Source organism: Strix uralensis, chromosome 3, assembly GCF_047716275.1.
Source record: "Strix uralensis isolate ZFMK-TIS-50842 chromosome 3, bStrUra1, whole genome shotgun sequence".
Lineage (NCBI taxonomy): Eukaryota > Metazoa > Chordata > Aves > Strigiformes > Strigidae > Strix > Strix uralensis.
Genome location: NC_133974.1, coordinates 21,484,412 through 21,497,691, shown reverse-complemented (window position 1 = coordinate 21,497,691; position 13,280 = coordinate 21,484,412). Strand labels below are relative to the sequence as shown.

The 13,280-nt window shown below is 39.6% G+C and overlaps 1 protein-coding gene across 1 annotated transcript in view; it reads left to right on the top strand.

Annotated features, from left to right (window-relative positions):
- Window positions 1-13,280, top strand: part of SNTG2 (syntrophin gamma 2) — a 293,650-nt gene that overhangs the window by 152,151 nt on the left and 128,219 nt on the right. Inside the window, exons 5-6 of the mRNA XM_074864709.1 lie at window positions 4,532-4,575; window positions 4,691-4,732. Of these exons, the coding sequence (XP_074720810.1) occupies window positions 4,532-4,575; window positions 4,691-4,732 (86 nt within the window). The remainder of the gene's footprint in view (window positions 1-4,531; window positions 4,576-4,690; window positions 4,733-13,280) is intronic.

The window sequence follows — 13,280 nt, the reverse complement described above, 5'->3', positions numbered from 1 at the left end:
GTCTTTCTTGTGTTGGGGTCCCCAGAGCTGAATGCAGTACTGCAGGTGCGGTCTCATGAGAGCAGAGTAGAGGGGGAGAATCAGCTCCCTCGACCTCCTCCTCATGCTTCTTTTAATGCAGCCCAGGATATAGTTGGCTTTCTGCCTGTGAGCACACACTGCTGGCTCATGTTGAGCTTCTCATTAATCACCACTCTCAAGTCCTTCTCTGGAGAGCAGCTCTCAATCCACTCATTGCCCAGCCTGTATTTGTGCTTGGGATTGTCCTGACCCACGTGCAGGACCTTGCACTTGGTCTTGTTGAACTTCATGAGGTTTGCATGGGCCCACCTCTCAAGCCTGTCAGGGTCCCTCTGGATTGCATCCCTTCCCTCCAGCATGTCAACCACACCACAGAGCTTGGTGTCAGTGAATTTGCTGAGGGTGAACTCAATCCCACTGTCCATGTTACCAACAAAGATGTTAAATAGCACCGGTCCCAGTACTGACCCCTGAGGAGTGGAGGAACACCACTTGTCACTGCTCTCCACTTGGACATCGAGCCGTTGACCGCAATTCTTTGAGTGTGACCATCCAGCCAGTTCCTTATCCATCGAGTCCAGGTCCATCTGTCAAATCTATTTCTCTCCAATTTAGACAAGGATGTTGTGTGGGACAGTGTCAAATACTTTGCACAAGTCCAGGTAGTTGATGTCAGTTGCTCTTCCCTTATCCACCACCTATCCCTCATGCTTTCCTCCTGCTTCGGTATCACTTGCGAATTTAATCCATGTACAGCATTTAATCAATATTAAACCTTTTTAAAGATAATTAAGATGTAAAGTAAAGTTCATGTAGCACTAATTGTTGTAGCACACACTTCATTTTCTTTTACAGCCTGGTCCATTTTTGCTCATCACTACTTTGTGCTTGTTTTCTTTTCAAAGTCTTTTTTTTTTTTTTTTTTGGCCATGTTCAATTCACTTCTACTAAACTACTATTTCAAGTAAAACTTCAAGAGGCATACTGGATTCTAAAAAAGTTATATTTACTGTTTCTCTGAATAAGGTTATATGTTCCTTGGTATTCCAAATCTCTTTCTCAGGTTGCTTTTAGTACTGATTCATTTTACGCATAGTGACTGATAATTGCAGAGCAGCCTTTCGTAGACACCTTTATATATGAGGATGTTACCAGTGGGAGAAAAAGTCCCACACAGCATGGAACATTTTACTTAATGGTTTTTTGATGTAGAGAACATGTGACTTAATTAAAGCATCAGTAGATGTTTTCAGATTTAATGTATGCCTTAGAGAAACAAGACTGCCTTTTAGTCTCTTTTCAAGGAGGTTTTCCAACCACTTTATTTCTAGTATACTTGTAAACTATATTGTAACTTCTGCATTGTAGTGGCATGTCCTCTACAATTTGGTTTGTGGAAAATATTTTTGTTAGAAATCATTATTGATTTCAAATTATAGACAACTGGCTAAAACCAAAGTGTTTCATCACAGACTTGCAAGTATATTTTGCCAGAGTACTGTCCCTGGTTGTGATGGCAGCATCCATGGAGGTGTCTGCATTATTGTGTTAGCTGCAGCGTAATGCACTTTTGGGAAAATACCCTGATTGTCCCCATTTTCTGTGCTTTGTTTCAGTTCATAGAGCAGTTGGTATCGACCACATAATGCTCCTTCTCTCATTTAGTTCTCTGGACAGCTTTGATCGTGTGTAGAGACTCTGCAAACAGGATATAATTGCTTTGTGCTCTTAAACTATAACATTTATTGGCTAACACAGACAGGATGTAGCTGGGGATATTGCAGTACACATCACCCCTGTGGAATGACCAGTGATTGTTTGCTGACAGTCAGGGAGAAAAGGTTCAGCCTGCATTTCTCCCTGGAAGGGATTTGTCTTCAGTGCTGCTGAGTTACCATCCTCCAGCTGCCTGGTTTTCTTCGTCAAGATTTTACATTTTTTCATCTTAGTGCTTTTCCTCTTCAAGCCTTGAGTTGTTAACTAGCCCTATCTCAAGAATTTTACCTGTGTGAAATTTTACCTTTCCTACTTTGCATGGATACTAGTCTACATATTTTATTTTAACTTTTGTTAGAACTAGGCAGTTTTCTTGAAAGAAGTAGACAAGATTACACAACTGTGCTGTTGTGTCATTATGCAGTGGGTCATGGATAGCTGAACATCTGGAAGGGTGGTGGTATCTACCTGCCTGCAAATCTTCATGACGTGCTCTTCCATCAGGATCTCATCTTTCACCCAGACATTTTCTGGCTCAGTATGCTTTCCTTTCTCACCAGCCCTACCATTTTTCTGCTTTCACCTCTACAGAAATTCTTTCCAAACTCATCTCTCACATCCCCACTCTTTCTTTTATTGTGCTGCTTTTTCAATATTGCTGTTTTCAACTGATCTTCCCAATGGCAACAGCTGCTTTCGCCTCCCAGAAGAGCCAGCAAGATAGGGCCTCAGGAAAACAACTCTGCCTGCTGCCCACATGTGTCATCCTCATCACATCTGAGGCCTGCAGATCAACTGACTGGTACTTGTTGAAGTATAAGTAAACACATCTGCCTTGCTGCAGTGAGTTGGAGTGTGAGTCCTACTGTGACACACACAGACAGAATAATATCCCAGGACTGGCTTATTAGGGGTGTCCTCCTGAAGTAGGCTGAGAACTTACTCTCCCTGTGTTACACCTCATTCAGTTGATGTCCAGGCTCTGCATTGATTCAAGCTGCAGGGACCATTGCATTACTTGTAAGCAGGGTCTGCTTCTGCATATTGTGGCCTGCTGCAGAATATTACTGGCAGCAGGAGTGCATCACTGCATGACACTGGTGTGCCTTAGGCTGTGTAGGAGACCAGAAAGTTTTGTGCAGTAGCTTTCCTTGGACAACTTCACATCACCTGGAAGCATTCAGACTGGGAAACCAGTCTACTGATCTGAGTTAAAATCCCTGAAACCCATACAGTGTGGGTGTAAGGAGCCTCAGTACCAACTGCTTTAATTCCTGGTCTATCTGTGTTCTGCTTCATCACTTGCTAATAAGACATACTCAAAATTTCTCCACTCAGTTCTGAGTGAATCACACACAGTGGGCAGGGCACGCATCCTTTGATTTATCCTTTTATGCTTTCCCACAACTGGAATTTCAAACACTTCTTCCTTCTATCTCCAACTGAAGCATGCTCCCACTTTCCTGAAGCAGCCCAATGGCCCTAACATAAGCATTGAATTAAAAATGATTGACATGTTTTTCAGTATTGGTATATGGTATTACTAATATCTTGAACAGAAGTTTAGTATTGAGATGCCCAAGGTAATGTGCAGCACCTCTAGCAATGTAGGTACCCAGTACAGGCTATTTCGCATTACTTCATGTTTTTGAACTGCTTTAATTCAGTTGCGTTTCTGTATATAGATGTCTCTTTTCTATACCAGCTATTACAAATTGTGTACATATTTTAAGTACAAAGTAGGATAAAAAGTGCCATAAAGACCAGAGCTTGTAGCGTGGTATTTAAAATAAATAGTGAAATCTTTCCTAAGTACTGATAAAAGTATGACTAACAAACTGTTCTTTTATCTGTCAAGAGAGTGATGAAAAATCTATTAGAAAGTGAAATTTAATATAAAAAAACCCTATTTTGTACCAAAGGTCTATTTGTAGTGGCAAAGCTATATTGTAGTAATGGTGAGAAAACTCAGGTTTTTTCTTCCTTTTTTACCTCTCTTCCCATCTCTCAAAATACTGTCTTTGTTAGTTTTGCATTCTTGAAAGACTCAAGCTGTGACCCTGTAAGATCATATATAAGATTAATATGCCTTATTTAATTAAGGCGTATTAGGCCTTCGCAGGATCAGAGCCTTACTTTCAATTAATACATTCCAAGAGAGAAACATTCTCAAATTCCACAAAAAAGTAAAAAACTTAAAAATTAGAGAATACACCTCAAAAAGTCATTGTATCTGTGCAGAATTGTTTGCAGTTTCATTACATTATTCCCATTAAATCTGTAAGGCAGGAAACATGCAAATTACAGTCGGGAATAATGTATTTTGTTATTCTCAAGAACAGAGCTAACTCAAACTTCATGTTAAAGAGTTGTATTAAATTCTAGGCACAACCTCTTTAATTATAGCAGTCCCCGTAAATTTGTTCAGGGGGAAAGGAATTGCTAAGTAGTTTCAGAAATTCCTATTTCCCTTTTGTGGAAGAATAATGAGAAATGTGAATCACACTTTCCACATAATTTATTGAAATCCTTCATTAGTGAGAAATGTCATTTGTATTCCATATTAAATAAGTTCTTTGTGCATGGAAAGTAACTCTTAATTTGTTTAAAATTGCTAGGAATCTATTACTTTTATAGGATGAATAGTGATTGCTATGCCATTGGTATTTTCACAACCAAATCAGTTTCAAATGAAGGTTGAAAACAACATGCTAAACCAGTTGCTGGAAGAGAATATAGCATTATTTTTCAGTACTACTTTCAATTAAAATGTGCTCCTTCTGTAATCCCACAGCTGACCAAACAGGAATGTTATTTATAGGAGATGCAATAATACAGGTCAGTAAACCTTCACTTTTTCTGCAGACATTTGTTTCATACTTGCCTGTATGTTTATTTCATTAACTAACTTACACGTTGCAAATCATTTTCTCCCTATCGTATCTGTTTTTAGGTTAATGGTATAAATGTAGAAAGTGCTACCCATGAAGAAGTGGTAAGTCATTTCACTTTGATTTTTTAATAGTGTACAGAACATCATGTGTCCATACTGTTCTCTCTAGCCTTGCTTCATATGAGTTTACTCTTTTCTACTATAAAGACACAGTGCTATAGTCAGGTTTGTCATATATGTGATTTATTAAAAACTTAATTTTGATTCCTAGCATTTGTTATAGTTTCTCCACTCTTACTGCGACTCTTCATCATAGTAAGATATTATGCACTTGTGGCACAAAGGTACCATTCCAAAGTTGAGTCTCCTTCATTGCTTACTATAGTTTTTACATCTCTTAGGTAAAATAAGTATTTCAAAGTACAAAATAAGGCAAAAATGCAAAATCCTGATAGGTTACCTCAGTTCTGTGCAGTGGAGTGAAACTGTTCTTCCCCTGATATGAACTATATCAGTTTTATCAATGAACACATGATCTTCTCTTTTTTTTGGGGTGGTGGGGTTTTTTTTTTGTTACCTGTACACTGGGCTGCTTGCCATGGAAATTAAATAGAATGCAAAGAAAAATTTTTAAAGGCCTTTACTATGCAAGAATTAATGGTGAAAATACAAAAACCGTACATTACCTTTGTTATGTAGGTACCAAAATGTCCTTTGGGTGATCACAAATAGTCTTTCAGGGGTTCCAAATAAATTAAATAGTCTTTTATATATATAAATGTATATGTACATATAACATATGTATATGTATATATAATGTATGTATGTTCATACAGATAGTCCTTATGGATTATGACTTTGGTGTAGTGCCTGATCCACTGGGATTGCAGATGCTCCTAAAGGGTTCACCTGCTGTGGTAGTACATTTTAATGGTAATAAAATTCTCACCTTATTAGCATTTCAGGAACAGAGATTGACTTAGTTTAGTAAAGAATCTGATTTAACCTACTGTAAAAACAACACTTAAAAATTAGAATATATGGGGTGAGTGTCATGATTTTTCTCAGGTATTTAAAAACTTTGATTCCCATCGCCTTCAGTGCAATTGAAAGGGACTCAACTTTTGTAGGTCTTACCCCTTCATGCACTGAAAAATAGAAAATCTAATTAACGTTTTGCTACCTATTTCTAAATGTGCACTTGTTTGAGAACATGGGGATTCCTGATGGGAAACGTATAGAGGAACACAGTTACTGTATTTGGTGAAACGATGTAACAATTCCAGTTGTGCCATATTTATAGTTATATACAATATACATTATTGTTGTGGGCTGTGGTGTACTGCACAGTGCTCCTGTTTCATGTTAAGAATTCTCAAGTGTTACAGCAGTATACATAATAATAACAGTAGCATACAATGTTAAACTGTTTCTAAATGCTGGGCAAGAATGGAAGGAATCGAGAAAGCAGTAATGGTACATGTTTCTAAATTTCATCTTATCCTGTAAGTCATTTTAAGATGCTATTTATCAGATTTTGTGGAAGTTTCTTTATTAGGAAGAAAGAAATGTGCTTAAACATTTGTCGTGATTTGAGCCCAGAGGGCAACTAAGCACCATGCAGCCACTCACTCACCCCTTCCCCCTCAAGAATGGATAGGAGAAAATAAAGCAAAAGTGTCAGGAATAGAGGTAAGGACATAGAGGGATGACTCACCCATTAAGGTCAGGGGCAAAAGACAGACTTTTTAGGGGAAGAAAAAGAACATCATTTTAATTCAAACACTAACAACAACTACATTTAACAGACACATCTTAGAAACACCTTCCCCCACCCCTCCCTTCCTCCCGGGCTCAGCTTTACTCCCGATTTCTCTACCTCCTGCCCCACACTAGTGCAGGGGCAGGGAATGGGGGGTGTGGTCAGTCCACTGTTCCTTCCTCCTCAGGGGAGGATTCCTCACATTCTGCCCTGCTCCGGCATGGTGTCCCTCTCATGGGAGACAGTCCTCCATGAACTTTCTCTGGCATGAGTCCTTTCCACAGGATGCAGCTGTTCCTTAGCTGCTCCGGCATGGGTCAGCCCCACGTGTTGCAGTCCTCCCAGTGCCAAACTACAACAACAGGGGCTTCTTCCCTCAGAGTCCCGGCCTTCTTCAGGAGCAGCCACCTGCTCCAGTGTGGGGTCCTCCACAGGTTGCAGGTCAGCATCTGCTCCACTGTGGACCTCCGTGAGTAGCAGGGGGGAGCGGCACTGCTGTCTCACCAGTGGATACAGAGGGTTTCTGCTCCAATGCACCTCCCACTCCTTCTCCTCCTTTCTTCCAGTGTTTGCACAGATTTTCTCCTCGCAACTCCTCCTCACAACTCCAGCTCCTGCTCCCAGATTCCCCCTCTGAAATACATTATCACAGAGGCACAGCTAATTGGCTCGGCCTTGGTGCAAAGGTGGGTCTGACTTGGAGCCGGGGGAGCTTCGAGAAGCTTCTCATAGGGAGCCACAGCTGTAAACCCCTTGCCCGCTACCAAAACTCCTGCCACACACACAAACCCAGCACAACATTGGCTATTTTTGATGGTACCCATAGGACTAAGATGCACTTCTGTCTTCAAACCTGAGTGCACATACTGGACACATCCTAACTCCTAGCTGGTACTCCCAGAGGTTATAAGGCTACAGATAATAACTGTAATAAAGAAATATTGTGCCCAATAAGACCATACCCATATGCGAGAAAGAGAAGAAAACAGAAAACATGCAGAGATCTCTACTTCAAGCTGGGAGAAGATTAAGGCACACATCTCTTTATCTTGGTTTTCATGGGAAAACCAGCATGTGTGGAATGCCGTGACACACTGGAAGGCCTCTTGCCCAGGATTGTACAGCACACTGTGAAATGCAGTTGCAGTTTCTGCGTAGCAGAACTGAACATCTAGTGATGTTCAGTTTAGAGGAATTTTGAGATTGAAGAATGGAATTACAGTGACTAGTTCAAGCATGATATGCTGACTTTCACTGGTGCATTCATTTTCATGTAATATTCAAGAAATGGACCAAGGTCTTCCAGTGGGTTTTTATTTGCTTAAAAGGAAAATTATTAACATTTTTTTTTTTTTACATTGCTTTATAGAATTAAGATGGCAAAGACTTCTCTTGGGAAAAAAATTCTTTCTTCTAAAGAATGCTGCTTCTGTAGCATTTTCAGTGCTTAGTGCTTGCAGTTGAACCTCAAATAAAAAAGCACGTATCAATAGTTACTCTATATTACCTATCAGAGTTTAGACAAGAGGTAAGCCAGAAGTTGCTGTCTGAATTTCCAGAGTATTTTTACCACCACATGTTCTCCAGTGGGCCTAAGACAAATATGTTAGACCAATGTTCTGGCAACATTTCTTGCCACTTTCCCCTCTACATCATACTCTACCCCAGTTGGAGAATCACTTCCACAGCAACACTCAGACTAACGCATTGAAAAGCACAGAGAATGGGAGATGGCTGGGAACCTGACAGTTTTGAAAACCACTGAAACAAATCACCAGCTCATTAACAGGTGTATCTAAATGGCTCCTAGCAATAACATGTTTCATAGCATCTGTTCCCTGTGCTGCCTGCTCTCACTTGAACCACTGGTAGATACCTCAGCCCCATCCTTCTCCTATACGTCACTTCCAACAATTCCATACCATGTAGCCTTAATAGGCTGCTGCCTCTGCTGCAGTGGCAAATGCTGATTTGGTAATGGATGGCCTAAGGTTTAACAACTTCAAGGCTTTTTTTAAGGATTCTTACCTAGCCTTATAATTATGAAAATTTTACTGGATTTCATTTGAAAGTGTAGTGGGCACTTGCCACAATGAGAAGATGACAAAGAAAAGCAGTAATCAATAATATGCTTTTTTTTTCCCGCTTTTACTCTTCCAGTTATTTCATGCGGTTTTGAAGTAAGTTTACCACAATGTTTGGTCTAACCTGAAACAAAATAATTTATTGAGTAGTGGTTGGTTTTTAACTGGTTTATTTCATTTATCAGATCGGCTGTGTGCAGATAAAGCCAGTTCACATTTCCTCCATGTGCAGTGCTTTTCCAGTCTGCAATGCAATGCAATATAGATAAAAATTGTTACCCCCTGTTGACTGTTTATTGGCAGTTATCAGTCAATTTACTGACAACTGTATCTCAGAATAGCATCTGTAGCAACCATAAATGCCGTGGGCTTTGACAGTCTTATCAGCAAGGCAGAAATTGCATGGGCAAAGGAACTAAACTTGCTTTTATTACTTGGAGGTGATCTCTCTAGGTCAAGATAAAGTGCAGCTGCATGATCTTGCAGTCCCTTTCTTGGTGTTGATTAATACCATCAAGCTGAAGATCTAGAGAAATTACAATCTCAGTAAACTGCAGAGTCAAGTCTATTGTGTATTGGTGAACTGTCCTCCTGCTGTTTGTATTGTTATTGCCCATACAAAACTCTAAACTTCCTGAAAGCTATTCCCCACAAAATGGTAAGTTACATCCCTTAAGGATTGTTTTTCAGTACCAGGAAGTGCTCCAGAACTGTTGATATAACACAGCTATGCTGCAGTGGTGAGGAATGACAGAGAAATGCATAATGCTGCTCTTTGCCATATACAAGGGAATTCAATAGAAGCATTAAACAAAACTTCCTGGAAAAACTGTAGGCCATACGGCTGAAGGAAGCTCCAGAAGGAAGAGAGATCTCAATGGGCCAGGAGATAGGTCTGCAAAGAGACTTTTCTACTACCAGAACTTGCTATCCTAATCAGAGTGGGGTTAGTTAAATGAGTCAGGTGGTAGAGGAAGGGCCTGATTCTGTGAGATCTGAGACGAGGTAGACTGTTGCCAAAGTTCCTGAGAGAATGGAAGATGTTTTATTTCTTATTTTAATGAAAATTATGTCATTGCATTTTTATGAAATAATGGTTGAGATTTCTCATCCAGAATAAAAATCTCCTTGTTTGATTTGCAACTGAAAAGAAATGCTTCAGAAAGAAGGGTTCATTTAATATCCCTAAGCTTTCAGCTTGTAGCAATCAGTTGTTTGTCAGTAGCTGGTATTTGTAGATGGAACATGTCAATAATGATGCACTTGTCTGCTGCCTGTCAGGAGGTTAATATTTCTCATCTCATTTTTGTTGGATTACAGAGGCCCAGAGTGTGTACACTTGCACACAAACATGACACATAAACATCTAAAGTGAAATTTATATTGAATTTAGGAATAAGTCTGAGCGATCCATTTAATTTTTAGAAAAAGGAAGCCTTCGGTTTACATTCTTGAGGGTGCATGGATCTATTTTTGTCTGGAACCATGATCTCTTACATATTCAGTCATCTACTTCAAGATAGGATTTCTGAAACATCATCCTCCAATACAGTTTGAACATGCTGCTTCTTGCTGCTTGCATTCTGGGTGGTGAAGACGTCTTTTGTAAATACCTAACTCAAGATTATGAATTCTACTGTGTGATCCAAGGGACTGTGTACTGGATTTGGCTGGGATGGAGTTAATTTTCTTCATAGCACCCAGTATGATGCTGTATTTTGGCTGGTGACTAAAATAATGTAATAACACACCAGAGTTTTTGTTATTGCTGAGCACTGCTTGCACACCATCAAAGTTTTCTCTTTTTCCTGCTCCTCCCCCTCTCAATGAGTAGGCTGGGAGTGGGCAAGAATTTGGAAAGGGACACAGCCAGGACAGCTGACCTGAACTGACCAAAGGGATTTTGCATGCCATATAATATCATGCTCAGCAGTAAAAATTGCAGGGAGGGTTTTCTGGGGAAAGCAGTCATTGCTTGGAGACTGGCTAGGCATCACTCTACTTGCAGGAGGTGGTGAGTGATTGCATTTGCATCACTTGTTTTGTTTTTACCTTTGTCTTTACTTCACTTATTAAACTGTCTTTATCTCAAAGGTTTTGTTGCTTTATTCTTTCCATTCCCTCTCCTGCTGGTGGGGGGAGTGGGCAGCCGTGTGGGTGCTTAGCTGCTGCCTGGGGTCAACCCACCACAGACTACTAAAAGGTTTGCTGGTGGTAAAGGTAGAGGTTGAATTATTTCACTAGTGCCAGCCGTAGTGATAAGACATTAATGGGCAGAAGCAAGTACATGCTTCTTGGGTTTTTGGAGTTGGGCTGTTGCTTTTTTCCTGGTTGTTTGTCTTTTTGTGGTTTGATTTATTTTTTTTTTTATAATTGTAGCTCTAACAAATATTTTCAAGAATTTTCTTTGTGTGTTTTTATTTTGTTTTGTTTCACAATGGCATGTCTGTATCCCTTGGTGTTTAGACTTTTTCCACTTTGGTCTTAATTTCTACCATTTAGAATATCTGCTGGTTCACCCTTCTAGCATGTGAGGAGGTGCACTAAATAGGCGCAAACTCAGATAACCTGCATTTTACTAGATGGAAGATTATGTGAAATTGTTTGTCAGTTTGCCTCACAGGTGGCATTTATTTACCCCGTAAAGGGGAGAGAAGGCTGGGAACTGCAGGAAAAGAAGCCAATTTGTTGCTTCAGTAGATAGCTGACCCTGATAATACCAAAAACGTAGTTTTGTTTCTTGACCCTTGAACTTCCAGCAAGGTTCTGCAAACCAAACAACTAACTGGTCTATCAGCAACAATTTCACAACAAACTGTCTTTCCTGTTTTTCACTTCTATTACTAGAGTTTGCCTTTCTCCACAATTCTTTAAGCTGCTACAATCCCACCTTAATTCTGGCTAAGGGTATAGATAGAAACATAAATAACTCAAAATCAGGACTGAGGAAAATCCTGCTTTTACAGTAGGTAGTACAATAGACTGTGGAAAATTGAAAATAATTTCATTTCCTTGAAAAATAAGTTTATTTTTAGGAATGGTACACTGGTGTGGAAAGACTGTGAATACAGAAAACTTTTTTTCAGGTCAGTAGGGTCATAGAATCATAGGATCATAGAATGGTTTGGATTGGAAGGGACCTTAAAGATCATCTCGTTTCAATCCCTCTGCCATGGGCAGGGACACCTTCCACTAGACCAGGTTGCTCAAAGCCCCATCCAACCTGGCCTTGAACACTTCCAGGGAGGGGGCAGCCACAAATTCTCTGGGCAACCTGTTCCAGTGCCTCAACACCCTCACAGTAAAGAATTTCTTCCTTCTATCTAATCCAGATCTAATCTCTTTCAGTTTAAAACCATTACCCCTCATCCTATCACTACACTCCCTGATAAAGAGTCCCTCCCTATCTTTTCTGTAGGCCCCTTTAAGTACTGGAAGGCCACTATAAGGTCTTCCTGGAGCTTTCTCTTCCCCAGGCTGAACAACCCCAACTCCCTCAGCCTGTCGTCAGAGGGGAGGTGCTTCAGCCCCCTGATCATCTTCATGGCCTCCTCTGGACCCGCTTGAGCAGGTGAAGGATAAGGGAGAGCTGTGAAGTCTGACAGTAGGACTCAGTGATTCAGTAACAATACAGTAGAAGATCATCTCCTGTACAGGTGGCAGGATAGACAGGTTGTCCTGATCGTCTTTCTTCTGCATACCACCTTCTGTGAACAGCCCTCTTGTCCACAGTGTTCTCTGCAACAGCATTTGAGGGAAACCCATGGAAATCCCTGCTAACCGCTACTCCTGAGAATACTTCCTTATCTAGTGTTTTGTGTTGCAGGCTGGGTGCTTCTCTCTCTGTACTTAGTGGAAGAGGGAAATAAGATTCAGAAGGATTTTAGTGAGTCCCCAAGGTGAGCACTGCCCTATGGTGAAATGCACTAGAAGCGCGTATTTGTATCCACTGTAAGCAAAACATAGATGAAATGATGGTTTTTCACATTTTTATGTGAAGTAGAAAAAATACATTCTTGTGATTTACTGATTTTACTGTGTAGTAATATCTCATAGGCATATTAACGAGTAGATTTTATTGATTTATGCTGTTATTAAAATCATTAATGTACTTCTGTCTTTAAACAAATTAAGATACATATTTACAATGTGAAAACTGCAGTGTTATATTCTGTAGGTTTAACTATATGTTAATATTTGAATATGTAATTCAGTAATACTTGAGGTGAGAACCTTGTGACATTTGGAGAAAGTAAAAATAATGTTTTCATTTAACATTTCTCATTCAACATAGAGAGTTTAATACCTTAAGATTCTTGCCAGAAATAATCAGCAGTACAGATCAAAGTTCAAGAGAAATGCTCAGTGTTTTACTAGGTTGCCCAGTTAGTTGCTACATTAAAATGTTTAGATAACCTTACAGACATACACACATTTCTGTCCCAAGACTGACTCTTAACTTCAGGTTATTCCTTGAACTTTTACAGTTTTTCCTGCAGGAAGCTTTTTTTTTTTTTTTTTAACATGCTCTTTCAGCCAATAGAGAAAATGTTATTAAGACAAAAAGAATAGTGTAATTGAAATAGGACAAGTATAAAATGAGAATTTGACCAGTTAAATGAAGGAAAAGATAAATATTTTTCTACATAGAAAGACTGTGTGTGTTTCATTTCTTGGAGATCTATATTAATGCTACCAAGATTAATATTCTTAGTACTCTCAGCAATGGTTCGCTTGAATAGTTAGTCCTTTGTACTGAAATTTTGTTGTTCTGTCAACATAGAAGAAATATTTCGCTAATATT